General features: G+C 45.9%; 1 protein-coding gene across 1 annotated transcript in view; it reads right to left on the reverse strand.

Annotated features, from left to right (window-relative positions):
• Positions 1-15406, reverse strand: part of MAD1L1 (mitotic arrest deficient 1 like 1) — a 366427-nt gene that overhangs the window by 115376 nt on the left and 235645 nt on the right. The window contains exon 17 of the mRNA XM_080353821.1: positions 2523-2713. Within this exon, the coding sequence (XP_080209947.1) occupies positions 2523-2713 (191 nt within the window). The remainder of the gene's footprint in view (positions 1-2522; positions 2714-15406) is intronic.

Here is a 15406-nt window from a genome sequence, read left to right on the forward strand (position 1 = left end):
CATAAAGCATGTGGATAACAAGCTCTACCACAGTAACAGAATACCTTGGTCAGGAAAACCCAGCACGTCTTTAATCTTCATTTAGCTTTGAAGGAGTTACATTACAGTAGCTCCTATTGCGTCCCTGCTATTGAAGCCTTGCTGAGAATTAAATGCCACCAGCAGTGCTACTGAAATACATTCTAAAGTTTACAGGCAAACTACAGAAGCTTGTAAAGTACCAGGGGACTTCTCTGGTTTAATTATATAGACCCTATTTCATAAATTGCTTGAATGGAATAAATACAAATAGCATTCCCTGCTTTGCGACCTCTTTGGGTTAATGAAATGCACACAAACACCCACGGTCTGCTACGGCTCAGAAATTCCACAGCATAAACACACAACCTTGCTGGAAGCCGTAGTTGGGATTCAACATACACGAGAACCAGCTGCCTGGACTCAGCAAGGAAATAATTTGTTGTTTATTCTAAGGCGCAGACGGTGGGAATTGTCTGCGATTTACTGAACAGGGAGAAAGAGTCTGAGGTTTTGTTGTTCAGGCTCTAATTAGCAAACCTGTTTCTCTTATCTGAAGAGGTGTGTGAGGTAAGAGGGGCTGAGGAACTCCATGGATCAGCAAGCAACCCACCCTCGGCTTTGGGAAACGTGAGACCTTGATACTGCTGCTGCTGCTCTGCCTGGTGACACCTCCACCCTCCGGACACACTTGGGAACAAAGACTTGAGTGAAGAAGAGAGAGCAAGAGTGTTCGGGGAGAGAAATCCTCACTTGATTATTTATCCTCCTGCATGTAAATTGTTTATGTTGCCATGACATGAAGGAATATTGGATCCTGCTGAAGACAAACCAATGAAGCCAGCCAGCTCTTGTTCACGTGGCCAGTACACAACTTTCTCATGGTTTCTTAACTTTCTCCAAGCACTCCATCGCTCCTGTGACGCAGAAAAACTGCCAGCTGTACTGGCTGGGCATGGCATCCCACAGATATCTCAACAGTCTGCTCAGGTTTCATTCGCTAAAGAGGGGTACAGGCCTCTGGAGGTCCCAGAGCTCACAGCATCACACTGTCTCAACAAGAACTGTTTTCAGGGTTCAGTGATGGTACATTAAAACCAACCAAGTCATGCTCCTCTCCACTCAGTGAACTTTATTTTCTTGCTGTCATCTGTCTCAGTCCACAAACCTCATAAGGCCAAGTAATACAACAGTTCCTAGTTCCACTAAGAATCCTGGGTGCTGTCTTCTACTCACCTTCACTTGCTTTATTTGATGGATTTTTTCCTGAGGCTCTAGAGTTACAGGATGGGAAAACATTTGTTCTGTTACGTAAATAAACCAGACTGCAGCAATCGCCATGCAGCAGCAGGGCTGCGGAAACAGAACCTCTCCAGGTCCCTCTTGCAGAGCCCACTTCTGCACTGAATGTATCCAGAACCTTCATCCTTCTCATAAATGAGCCTCAGCCCAGGGGTATCGGTGGGAAGCAGGAACGATTTTAAGTGCCAGTTGTTTCTGTCACTGAGAAGAACATTCAGGTGGGTTGGAGTAGACCAGGGGTGTCCAACTCATTTTCACCAGGGGCCACATCAGCCTCGCGGTTGCCTTCAGAGGGCCGAATGTAATTTTAGGACTGTATAAATGTAGGAGTAGTTACATCTGTACAGTCCTAAAATTACATTCGGCCCTCTGAAGGCAACTGCGAGGCTGACGTGGCCCTGGTGAAAAGGAGCTGGACACCCCCAGACTAGGAGATCTCCAACTCTGACCATTTTGTGATTCTGTGGTTCTCCCGCTGACGTGTAAACCTGGGCTCTTGACACTTGAACCGATGTAAAGATGTAACTTAATAGCTTGATGACTCTCACGTCACACCTCAGCTCTCTAATGTACAACCTGACTGTGCGAGCTGGACGGTGGCACAGAAGAAACACAGCACCTATCAAGCCAGAACCCAACCTCAGACCACCCAGCCAGACCTATAAAGGTATAAAACTGGCAGAAGACAGACTATTAGTGCTGCTCGTCTGTGCTGTTCACAGAAATGGCACTTCACACACGCAAGGATGAGTGGCTGCTCAAAAGGAATTCCAATTTACATAAAGACGAGATGATGACATGCAGACAAACTAGAGGATAGCAAAGACAGTAAGGGCATGTATCTCACCGTGAGGTAAGGATGAAACCTGGATCGTTACATAAGGTTTTATTGCTGCAGCACTTATAACTGATAATATAAAAAGGTGAAGCACAAAGCCAGAAGCCTCAGGTATTATGCATATATAGTCTCTTCTCTTTACTCCTGACTTTGATATATAAGTGGGAGACCAGATGCCAAACCTTCTAAAGTAATTCTTTTAAAAGAAGAAAGCATCTTGACTTCCCTCGTAAGGAATACCCAGTCACACAGCAGCGGGGCAGTGATTTTCCACTCTAATCACTGAGAAAGAGCAAATGCATTCTGGCGTGCTGAAAACCACGAGCCCAAAGACGCAGGTGCAGCGAGGGGTGCGCAGCCCTACCTTAAAAAGCAGGCAGTCCCCTTGGTGCTCGGCATAAATGGAGGTGAGTCGATACTGGTTCTCAGTCGTGATGTCGATTTGGTACCCCGTGAGCGTGTAGCACACCTTGCGGAACTCCTGGATCTTGGTCTGGAAAACTTCCTTCAGACGCTGGTTTTTCAGTTCCGCGCTTTCCACTTGCTTCTTCAGCTCTAGGGAGGGGAAGAAAACGGGTCATTCCTTATAAGCCATCAGCACAGAGCCCTTGCGCTGTATTTACAGTGCTGGCCAAACTAAGTGAATTGAAAAGGTTAATTATATTTTTTAAAAGTGAATTAAGCAGACAGTATAAAGAAACAGGCAAACGAGATTCCTTTCCTCCTAGCTCCAGCAGACCAAAAGATAGTAAATTGGGGAATAAGGAAAACAGACGTGCTTGGATGCATTTTTCTTTTCCTTGGCCAGCTTTTTAACAATATACTACAAAACTCAGAGCTACAGCACCTGTTTCCCCTCCCCGCCACATCTTACTTTCTACACAGAACCCAAGCGAAGGGTGTTACACTACAGAAAGCAAAAACATTGAAGAATGGTAAGAAACATGCGTCTGTATGGTTGTGTCAGAAGGAAGCCACCTCTAAGGGAAATCTCCCCTATCGTACTCTTGATTCGACTCTAAGTGCTTTGATTTCAAGTTGACACACTGCTCAGGAATCCCTCAAGGTTCGGGAAGGGGCTTTCATTGCGATGGAAAGCCTGCGGAGCACCACGGCCTCGCTGCATCCGCTGCCTTAACGGGACGCGTCTCTGGAACAGGGGTCCTGCGGGACCACCCGCCGCTCACCCCACGTTTTATTGCTACAAAGGGAGCTGCCAGCACTGTGAATCCTGCAAGAGGATACACAACAATTACCATGAATCTTTCACCCAAGGTGCCTTCTGAGTAATTAAACCTCAATTTATCCCTCCATTAATTACAGAGATTGGCTTTACTTTAATATACACTAGAGATGTCTCCCAAGTCGGCTTGTTTTATCAACACTGTAGTCCAGGGTTAGAAAAAAATCCAAAATGGGCTCTTTGTAACAGCAAATAAACAGACTTCCTCGCTCACATACCTCTTTGTCATTCAGAGGTTTAAGGCTTTATCTGTGCTGCGATCAGGGATGCAAACGCAGCACATGTAGGGCATATGTCTTCAGTTTAGCCAGTGAGGGTCCAGCAGTAGGACAGCAGAAAGTTCAGTGCAAGACGACAGCCTGAGCACTAAGGAAGGTTTTAAGCTGGGCTCGTGGAGCCCACACTAAGGTATTATTGTTTCTCAAGCGAGCCGGAAGAGTTTTTGCTCAAGTATTTGCTGCAAAGTGTTTCCATCAACCTCTCGGGGGAACATGGGATGGTAACTGTGAGACCGTGGACTTGCCTGTGCAAGTGCCCCAGGAGAACACGAGTCTCCTCTTCTGCGCCGCTTCAGTGGGGCGCTGCGAGTGGGACACAATGATAACCCAATGGGTTATGCTAAAGTGTCTTAAATGCCACTGAGGATGCCCCTGCTCAGAAGTACTTTGGCCTAAATCCAATTCAGCTTAATCCCCAGGCAAGGACAGGAACTCTTTAATGGTTAAAAAGAACTACATATCCCTTTACTTCTGAGTGAGAGCATCCACGCAGGCAGAGTTAACAATGGCCAACTCCTTCCCTTTGTTTAATTCAGCTTTGCCTTCCTGAGCCACCTGTGGAGACGATGTGTGAGCCAAATATTTCCTTTACTCTGGGTCTCCCCTCAGCTGTATCTTGCTCAGGAAACATCATATATCAGTTTGTTCATTAAAACACTGCTATCCAGAACCACCTCCAGTTGCTGGGGGACGTAAGGTAAGTGTAACCCTGCTTACAAGCAAGTTACACACCGCCCCTTCTCATGAGCTTGAGAAGGTTGTGTCTGTCCTGGCCGCCCACACCAACCTCATCACTGCCTGCTTAACTCAATCCTCCCTTGGACTCTTACAACCCTTCCCCATCATCTCAGCTGAGTCTGCTCCTTTTTATTAATCAAGTAATCAGCCTCTGAAATCAGGAGGTTAATTGGCGGCTCTGACCTCAATATTGTCACAGTCTTCATTAGGCTATGCAATTGTTAAGGACAAAATCCTGTATATGAAAGTAAAAACTCAGTGACCACATTGCAGTGGTAAATAACACTGTGCCACTGTCAGAGATGGCACTGCCTTTAATATATCACGCGTGTCCAACAGCGATATTTTTTTGCTAATAAATGCAGCCTAGCCTTGGAAAAATAAATCTGCCTTTCGCTACCACACCTCCAAGGCTGCCTTTCCTGCCTTTATAACCTTGGGGGCAGAATGCACCCTAATTCATGAACTCCTTGAACAGCTTTTTATATTCATGAAGACTTGGCGCCTTTTCCCCTGTTTGGTCTCAGACCTGGTACTGCTAATGGCCATCAGGAGCATCCTCAGGCTGCAGCCTCACCGCCCGCCCACCAGCGCTGGCCTAGTTAGACTACACCCGCGTGAATCTAGAATAGCAACTAAGAGATGGCAACTGCTTTCCTGCGCTACCCTCAGGGTGAAAAAGGAAGAACTCTGGCTACAATCAGTCTTTTTATGCAAGAAATCCTGAGCTTTTCGATTTAACTGAAGACTAGCAAGCCTGCACTCCCGGCAGCGCGTCCCTGCCCCTCTTCGCCGTGCCTGCGGCGGTTTTGGTGTGTTACCGCATCAGCCGTCCTGGCTGAAGGAATTTATCTGCATGAAAAAGTGTTATCTCCCTGCTAGAGATGCCTCGTGTCAGCCGCTGGCACAAGGCGCCGAACTCAGTAACTGCTATTGTAGGCACGGCTGAGTGTGCCAGCACCAGGCAGGGACAGGATAAAGCCTTGACATCCCCTTTGTGGCTCCATTAGCAATTCCCCAACAGTATTTCTTCAGCGGCTCAGCTCGGGGATGGGGCAGAAAGAAACCACAAGCAGGTACAGGATAGGAATGCTTACGCTTGCAAGTGCCCCTAGCAAAAGGTCCATTGAACTCTGAGTGTAAAACACAGATCGTCCTTCCTTTCCGCCCTGTTAAACTGCAGCCCGCAATAGTTCAGCTGCAGCAACTGCTGACGCCTTCCTCCCGCAGGATTTATCCCCTGGAAACAATTCAGCAAAGGGCTTCTCCCAAATTCACTCAGGACAGCACTCAGGACCACTGCTGCTCCCCTGCTTCCCATTGAGGGCTCTGCTGATACAACCGAGCGGCAGCGTCGGGAGGAGGATTCACAGAAGAGTAACGCGGTCGGAAGGTAAGCCGAGACTTGAGAAACGCAGGACGGGATCCCACTGCTGAAACAGCCATTTGAGATGCCCTAAGATATTTTTCTCAGCGTCCCACCGCGCTTATGCAGCAAAAATATTTCCTGCAAGTTCTACATCATACCAGTCGGCTCCAGGTTGCTGGATCAGAGGGTGTCTTAAATGGCATGGGACGCCCATTAGCAGGCACTGGGTACCCACCGAGCCTCCCACACCACAGCTCTGCGGATTCCCTGCACCCGGAGAACAGCACGAGCAGCACACGCACTGACCTGGGGACAGTAATTAATCTGTCCTACGTTTCCCCCACCGAGTGAAGGTGCTAAGCTAAGAAGCAGCTCATTGTTTTCTCCGCATTTGAATTCAAAGAAGTGACAGCGCTAATTCTTAAGCCTCATCTAATACCGCTAATTCCCGCCAAATTTCTAGCGCAGTCAGGAAAAATTGAATTCAAAGTCATCACTTGCACGGAGTGCAATTCAGCGTATTTCAGGGCGATATTTAAGGCACAGTCACATAGGCCGCCGAGCAGAGGGGGATCCTTTCAGATGGGTCCGGGGGTGTTAACAGAGCAGGGTCCTGATGGCAGCACAACTGTTGCCGCTTGTTTTATCTACAACCTACAGAGCACTGGGTGTCTTGATCCTTTAAGATCCTTCACAACATTTGGAGAATTAGGTTCAATGACACATTTAAAAGGCAGCGTTTGAAAACCAGAATCCCAGTATTCAGAGCACTCGCACGAGGTCCCGTGTTCAACTCCGCCTTCAAAATTTGCCTGTACTGAAGAGTTTGATGGGGAAAAAAGTACCCACTGAAAGTAAATGTTACAAAATTAACTTTGCCAAGTGATTAAATTTCCCCTAATAATGCTGCTTCTTGAAACACCTTGTATTTTCACACACTTATATTGACTTCAATGAATAATTCAAACTATTTGGGATAAATAAATAAAATATGAGTTGGGCTTCTTTGGTCTTCTATTGAGAATGTCACTGCTGTTTATTCCATTGCTTTTACACTCCTTCCATCTGAAAACGTTCACAGCTGCCTGGAAATACCACAGCTTCGGCTCCCGCTCCCAGTTCAGAGAGGTCGATCAATAGCAATAGCAGCCTCTGCACCAAAGAAAACCAAATCCACACTTAACCTTTTCCCCAGGGAAAGGAGGGGAAACAATGTGTCTCTCAGCACGCCAAAAGTGGCATGAAATTCAATGTATCGCTAGTCTTTTCCAGGAAAACACAAATTTGTTCTGCTCATCCTCAAAGATGCCACAAGCCATGTAGCTGCATTAATTCAGTTGCGAGCCCAGCTAATATATCTCTCTTTCAGAAAGGCCTTAAGTCCTTTCTAACTCTCCATTAAAGGTTGTTTTCCCTTAGTAGCATGTTTGGGGTCACTCACTCCAACACACAGAGGATAAAGTGCTTACACATGGATTCCCATCCCTGCTGTGATGCCCTGGACAAGTCACCCAGCGCCGCTATGCAGGATGCTGTATTTTTACATACCTTGCTCTATTTAAACAACAGGCTGCTTAGATTTTGTTTCAGCCTACAGAAGGGCTCCCAGCACCATCCTGTCCTCACGAGGTCCATAAAGGGAAGAGGGAAGGCTATTTTCTCAGTTCCAAGAAGCAAGGCCACAATTACCCTTATTCTCTGCCATCCGCACAAGCTGCTTCTCTCCATTTCCATAATGGTGCAGCGTCGCCCCTCAATGACCCCCCCTGCACCCCCAAACTGTTATTTAATCACATTCTCCCAGTGCATGTCTGTCCTTCCCATCTGATTCCAACCATGCACCTGAAACCTGTCCAGTCGTTCCCTGTTCAAACCCCGAGCTGAAGTTTTCCAGCTTCGGTTTACGACGAACAGCATCTGAAAATATTCCTGTAATATTCTGTGAAGGACACAATATAAAAATAAATTGCGTCGTATTAAACAAAAGCTAATAGGAGAGGAGCTGAACGTTTTCTGACGCAGGCAAGTTTACGACCATTGCTTTTGAGAAATAAATGTGCTTTGCTGGGTTTTATAGGTGTGTTTTACACCCCGGGGGAGCAGGACCCACGCCGCCCTCCCCCGGCATCGCCATCCAACGGACTCCAACCGCTCTTCGCAAAACTTGCAATTTGCGACATTACAACCACGAATTATAACTTTTCTTGAAGGTAAAACCAGTTTGATATTCAACAGACTGCGCTGGCTGTTCAATTCTAAACCTAAGTGGTATTTATTTGATCAGTCAACAGTGGTTTATTTTTAAACCGAGCCTGTGCCATATGGCTGAGCGCACCTCCCCGCTCCCTCCTCAGCCCCAGCTCGGCCCTCCAGCAGCTCCGGGAGGAGCTTTCAAAGGCAGCATGTTATTAATACAAGTAAAGGTCTCCACCGCCATGACCAGCGACAGCTCCTGTGCTGCCCAGGAGCTCTCCACTAAGAAAATGCCCCATATATTTCTCTCTTTGCTGAAGAAATCTCCATTTCGGATCTTTACGAGGGCACCATTTCTTGGAAAGAAGTGCATAAATAACCTTTATCCTCATATAACTTGCGCAAAGTGGCAGTGGAGATCAAAAGGCCATGGCAAGAGAAGCAGGACATTGAGAACTAGAGATACAAAGCTACAGAAGAGGACAAACTTGCTCTCGTAGCCACACACACATCATAGAACCATAGAACAGTTTGGGCTGCAAGGGAACTTTGAAGGTCATCTACTCCACCCTCCCTGCAATGAGAATCTTCAACCAGACAATACAAATTAGGATTAAGTACAGGGTTGGTTTTTTTTCTTCTAATAATGCTGAGATTACAACTCCAAGTCGCAAAGCTCAGGAGCACATTTGAAGCTGGCCCGGGTAGAGGACTCGGCCGCGGCAGATGAACCAGCAGCCAGCGGTGTGTCCCCCGTCCTTCTCAGCTTTGGCAAAGCTGTTTCAGAGCTTTTGGAAGCCCAGCTCAGCTCCTCAGACACGCCGCAGCGCGTCCGTGTTGTTCTCAGCAATGTGTTGTATAAAGAGACCCTGGGTAGCTTTAAAATCACCGGCTGAAATGATGTGAACAGCCTGCTTGCAGCTATACAGAACTCGGTGGGGATGGCCATATTCACCCTAGACGCAGCATAAATTAACCTCAGGAGAGCTGTTTATTGCCCAAGGTGGACTTTAGCAATTAGTATGATACAGCTCAAACCATTTGGAAGTCAGGATTGTCACACCGGTCATAAATTGTGAAGCGAGCAGGAAGACATCTCCCTCCACCCCCCAAATGATGATTAAAGTCTTCTAGCCACATTTCCCTTCCATTTGGCAATTACAGACCAACCGCGCTTCCCAGAACAACGTCAGCCAGGGCTGGAGCTGGTCATTAACTTCAGGTGCAAAAAATAGCCTCACCTTAAAAATACAAATACACCGTGTCACTTAAGTTTACAGGAAAGTAGGTATTTTCTGCTTCTAGAACAAGCCAGCAAATATTAGGCATAAGTCTGAGTCTACCTGGATTGGAGTTACCAAAAATAAAATGAGATAAAATAAAGTCCCCGAGTCTTTCGACAGGCTGCGGTTCAGAGAAGGCTGGTGGCAAGAACAGGGGCAAAACTCATATTGTTTCCCAGAGAAAGCAGCGATACTTCTCCACTAGGCTGCTTCCAAAAAATAGGAGTGGGCTTGAAACCATTCAAGTGTCTAATGTAAGAATTAATCCTAGGGACCACATAATTAACGTATATAACACACACTGTTAATTACACAGGGTGGTCTTCAGAAGCATCTAATAGGCGAATTTATCCCCTGTCTGATCACCTCCCCTGCACTCTGCCCATTATCTTGTTTCCACCAGCACATCACCACTATTAACCACCACTCCAAAACACTGGATGCTATTTAAATCTCTGAAACCGCATCCACCATCTGCTATTAAAACAAACACAGGAACACCTCTCCAGAAATATTTGTTTGTTCCTTCTCAAAGTGAAGATTATTTGCAGAAGTTATAGCAGGGTGGATAATATTCAATCATGCATTAGAGAGAGCTTTCGAGTTTATTATCTAATGATGTTCATCCAGGCTATGAACAGGAGCTTTTCACCACTGGCAAGAGGTGATTCCAAGGTTTCCCAGGAGCACAACCATTCTGCTCTTACTCTGGGAACTTTCTACGCTCAAATTCTGCCTCATGAAAAGGTTATTGGACTCAGTGATTGTGCTACTTACACGTCTCCCCTGCCCCGTGAATTCCACGCTCACAACACAAAGATATCATTTGCAGGCAGATGGATCTAAATATAAAATTAATGAACACCTTAAGAGATTCCTTCCATTTCTGAAATATCTTATTGAATAATGAAGTGGTGTAAGACAGAGCCCGAGGTGGGACCGAGCACCATACAGGTGTCCTTTAGTTCTTATTTGGGACACACAGACCAAACTCCAAGCCGTGCAGCCCCCCGCCTGCTTGGAGACGGGTTATGAACAAGCCCATGCTGCTGCATTGGACTAAATCCCTTGAAGCGCTTCTCTTCTTGGCAGACCTTCTAACACCATTCCCAGCTCCAGAACTCACTTTATTTTTAAGACAAAGGCCCCGTCGTGCCCCAAGTAAAGTGGTTTTGTGAAGGCCAGGCTGTGGTTGCAGCGGCGTGCGGGGCCGGGCCGATGGAGCCGCGGTGCGCAGCACACGGGGGATGGCGCCTTGCACAGTACGCCAGGAAGAACGCACAGCGCCCCAACCAGCCAGCGGGGATGAGAACACAACCGCGCTGCAACAGAGAGGCAAATCTCTGCAGCACGCCACTTTGTTTGTGTTTTTAATGGGAGAAGATTGCGGAGTTTGTTTTGGGGCTTTTGTTCCAAAGGAAACTAAGCTCTAAAAAGCCGCCGCGCACTCCTTCTATTCAATCCTTTTCTATTCCCTGTTTATCCCCTTAATGGTGTTTTGAAGTGTTGGCACCGCAAATGCATTGCTCTCGGCCTGAAAGCACTCTGGATGCCAACTCATCAAACCTCGCCCAGACCCTTCTCTTTGCTCTTCGTGCTCCCGCAGCAGGACCCAAAGGCTCAAAAAATCACACCCCGCATGTCTGTGCGCTCTTCGGAGCGCCCGGACCTCCTCTCACAGGACACGAGGTTCTGCCCTATTTTTATTGGCATATTTTTCACCTTCTACTTCATTTTCTGGTGGCCACTTTATGAAAACAATCCTTTAAAGGCGGCCGTGCTGGAGCTGAATGAAACGCTGGTTCAGCATGGAGCAGAACAGCAACCAGGGAAAAGGAGCTTTCAAAGAGCAAAACTGCAGGAATGTGAGACAGACGTAAAGACGAGCAATCTCTTTTCCCTGGAGCATGAAAGATGTTTGGAAACAGAGCCATCTCCTGGATAACCAGGCTTTCAATCACATTATTCCAGCCTCTGGAGCTCATGTTTCCATCGAGGAGTCTGTAGCATTATTACGGATAGGGCGAGTTGCTTCTCTTAACATCATCCTAAAGCTCTTAAGCGAGAGATGAAGGCTTGAAGTCTCCAAGCAATGCCCACAAACCGGCCCAAGAGCGGAGAACCACCAAAATAACCTCTGGACAGGGAGACGGGAAAGGTAACATCTCGCTCAGCCCAAACGCCGGGTCTCATTTCCCAGTTCTCAATTATTCATCACGTGCTAACTTCCAAACCAGCTCGGCTTTAAATTTTTAAATATTTAATAATTGGGAATTAAATATTAATGCAATTTTATTAGAAATTTGGGAAGATGGGCAGTAAGGCTCTAATTTTTAATTTCATCGTTGGGACTGACTGGCTACTCAGAGAGACTTTTTACCTTCCTAGAAAGAGAAGGAAGCAAAAGGGTAAAACCAGTATTTATGGACCTCTCCAACTCTCACCCACGAGACAACACAAATAACTGGGCCATGTATTTTCCAAAAAACTAATCTTCTTATAAAAAAGCTGAGAAAGCTACATGGGGAGCATGCTAGAAAGCTTTCAGCTGCAGTGTCAGGAGACTTCAGGAGCTCCATTTGGGTGTCATATAGAAAGATGTCCATCTTGGGCTCATGTAGTGTGTCTGACTGGTAAAGAGAGAGCCGAGCAGCCTCTGGCTACAAAAGCAACAAGGAAAACACACAATAGGTCTCAGCTGTGATTCGAGGCAGATGTGGGGAGAGTTCAGCTCAACACACACCTGAAAGGAGACAGGTCGCTCCCTTCTTCTGGTGCCTCCTCAGAAGGGACGTCAGGATGTTTCCCCTGAGCTGGTCTGACAACTCGGATTCATTAAACACGCACGCCCGATTCTCTCCATGTTGCTCCTGCAAATCGTGTTTTCTTCTTTCCTACCCCCTCCTTTTTAGCAGATGACACGTCTCTCACCCTGATCCGTGCCGAGAGCAGGCCCGTGTTCCTGTCCCGCTCTATTACGAGCGCGCGTTCCCTACGGCGGCAGAAATTGTACGGTTTACACAAAAGATGACACGTAAGCCCTGGAATTATATGCAAATGAACGGATCCGTTCCTCACTTCTTACCATTACAGCTCTGACTTCCCAGCAACCGCATGGGGTAATTTCTGCACCAGCTTTCAAACAAAGGGCATCTCTGTGTTATTAACATCTCACTGTGGCGAGCAGTTTGTCACCTTTCACAAAAATGATCTGAAAAGACACCAGCAATTATTCCTAAGGAGATTATTGGGTGGCGATGGCCCAGCACGGCAGCTGGAAGCTAAAGTAACATAATATTCACTGGGAAAACTCCTTTTTCCAGTCAAGAGAACATGAAGCAGATTTAAAAAATGAACGACGTTGGAAGCAAACAAAAAACTCAAGGAGGAGTCAAGCTTGTTCCCTTCTATTTTGTTCACGTCTACACCAACATTAGCAGCACATCTTCAGAAAGGAACCAAAAGCTTCTGACTGACACAACGTGACAGAACATGAACTTTGGAGATGTACCCCGGGAAGGAGCGTGCTATGTCAGAAATAAAAGACCCTGATGAAGAATGACTCCAGCACCTCTTTCAACCACAAAAATCAAGGCGATTTCTAGGTCTTGTACATTTGATTCTTCCAATATTTGTTAAGCACTGAGGACCAAATATCTGCAAGACAGAAAAGTGTTCTCCTGGGATTCCTGAATGATTCCTGGTTGTATCTATAATAGGACCCGAGAACCAATACTTGCTTGGCTAAAGTTCACGAGTGAAGTGGGGCAAAGCACAGAAGCCCTGTCTAATTTCAAGCAATTACTCATGGCCATTGGACAGAAATTAGTCAGTAGGGTCTATGCCTGTGCAAGAGGGACCAAGGGATCCAGCCGCCCAAAAGATCTACCACCACCACCACACCAAATCAAACCAAACCAACCTAAACGTCTGCCCTTGGAGATAAAAGTGGAAATTTCTTATGAAGTTAAATACTTTCGCTAAAGAGAAACTAGTTTGTTACCGTGAAAAACGCGTTTCATTACTTTGCTGGAAGCTTCTTCTAAACACCACCACCTGTGTTCGGAGATCTCCGCTTTGTAGCCAGAAAAGCACAAGACAATCTGGGCAAGTTTCCTCTTTGCAATAATGCGAAGGAAGAAAAGAACAAACTCTCACTGCACTTTTTGAGCGCATATTGTCAACAACTCTAAGCTCGGCCTTATCACACAACATATAAACATATTGAAAAAATTATGAGCTCTGCCTACTTCAAGCCCAAGAAACATCCGTACAGCACATAATGGTCCAAAATGAAGCACTTCAGTGTGTTTGTTTCTTCACCGACATTTAAAAATGTTTCTCCACATCATCTAGGAGCTATATATACATACATATATATAGATATATAGGAGGTATAGTCCAGAACCAGCCATCATGCTGCTGCCATACAGTCACACAACAGGACAAGCAAGTCAATATGTAGAATAATACAGTCAGGGGACCGGACAGATCCATGAGGAGGTGAGGACACACAGTGACTTTGCTAAGTTAACTTAAAGAGTAATTCATACAATCATAGAATGTCCTGAGATGGGACACACAATGATCATTGAGTCCAACTCCTGTTCCTGCACGTGAAAACTCCCAAATTCCCACCGTGTGTCTGAGGGTGCCATCCAACCGCTTCTTGAACACTCGTCTAGAAACACCCAAACCACACACTCAGAGCACAGAAACACAAAATCAGCCTATTCAGCAGATTGAAATGCACATCACAAAAGCGCCTGTATGTATCTATCCACTGCATCCTTCTCATCCACATCCCACCTCCTCCAAAAGTCTTGGTATAAGAATTGGTGGAAGCAATAATCACCAAAATATTTCCTAATAAATAATTTCTTAAAAGAGAAGTAGGAATAAGATTTTGAGAGAGAGAAACTGCAGTAAAGGTTTCAGGATGGAGTCGAGCTCTCGGAAATCTGTCAAAAATTGGAAATGAAGGAAATGGTGACATTTGTAAGCATAAGAAAATGATGAGAGACAGACAAATGCAGTCAGCACACATGTACCTGTATGGACCTACCCATTAAAACACCTCCCGTGGATCCTGAGAGCTCCCCTCAAACACAGAACAAGGGCAGTTTGAACAAAGGATCTGGCCAAACCCCCAAGGAGGTTAAAATTGGCATCACACTAATTCTTATCAGCTGAGGGACTCTGGTGGGGAACAATGAGGAGTGGTGACTGATTCCACACCTGCGTGTTCAACCGAGCAGAGCCAGCTGGGGAGATCCAGCAGCAAATGACCCAAAGGAGGGATTTCTGCTGTTAACACAATGCAGAGGGCTCGTGTCTCTTCTGTGGGAGGAAGGACACTGAAAAGGTCCAGTAAAGGGACTTGACACCTTGAGAGTTGAGCTGGTCGCATCATTTGGACCACAAATAATAATAATAAGAATAATTATAATAAAATGTTGTGACAGAGGGGGCTTGAGTGAGGAAAAAGGGTGAGGGAAGCAGAAACGTATTCTTAATGAAAATCTCATGCTCTTAAAAATTGCACTGAGGTCACTTTTCTGGAGCGATGACAAACTCCTGGGATAAAGGCTGGAAAATCCTGGTAGTCGTGTCACATTTAGCAAGTCAAAGATATGTTTGTATAAGGCTGTAGAGGGCTAAATCCATTTTACATGCTGTATGTATTATTAATTTCTGACAGTGGGCTTAGAAAAACCTAATTCGTTGGAATAGGAGCTCCCTTTGAGCGGAGGGAAGCCTTTTCAAAACTCATCTTTTATTGACTGAGTCATTTTTGAGTCAATCTGTCTGCTTTCGGCAAGACAAGAGTTTTAAATCTTCTCTCTCTTTTTTTCTCTTCCTTTTTGAGTCGTGGCAAGTCTATTAAAACCTGCTAATGTATGCAGCAAGGCCTCTGATTTGAAATGTAATGAATTCTTCAGATAGTGGCAGATTAGGGGGAGAAGATGATAGAAACAGCCGGAGATGTCAAAAGAAGAACTCTCCAGAAAAAGAGGAGGAGAAGGGCAAACGGGAACGAGAAAGATTAACCCTTTTCGCCCAGCAGAAAATCCTTCAGCATCATTAATAGAATCTGTGAGAAGAGCAGAAGTGGAAGAGGCAGAACATCTTTGGGTTTGCCTG

The sequence above is a fragment of the Nesoenas mayeri genome (assembly GCF_963082525.1).
Source record: "Nesoenas mayeri genome assembly, chromosome: 15".
In the NCBI taxonomy this organism is placed as follows: domain Eukaryota; kingdom Metazoa; phylum Chordata; class Aves; order Columbiformes; family Columbidae; genus Nesoenas; species Nesoenas mayeri.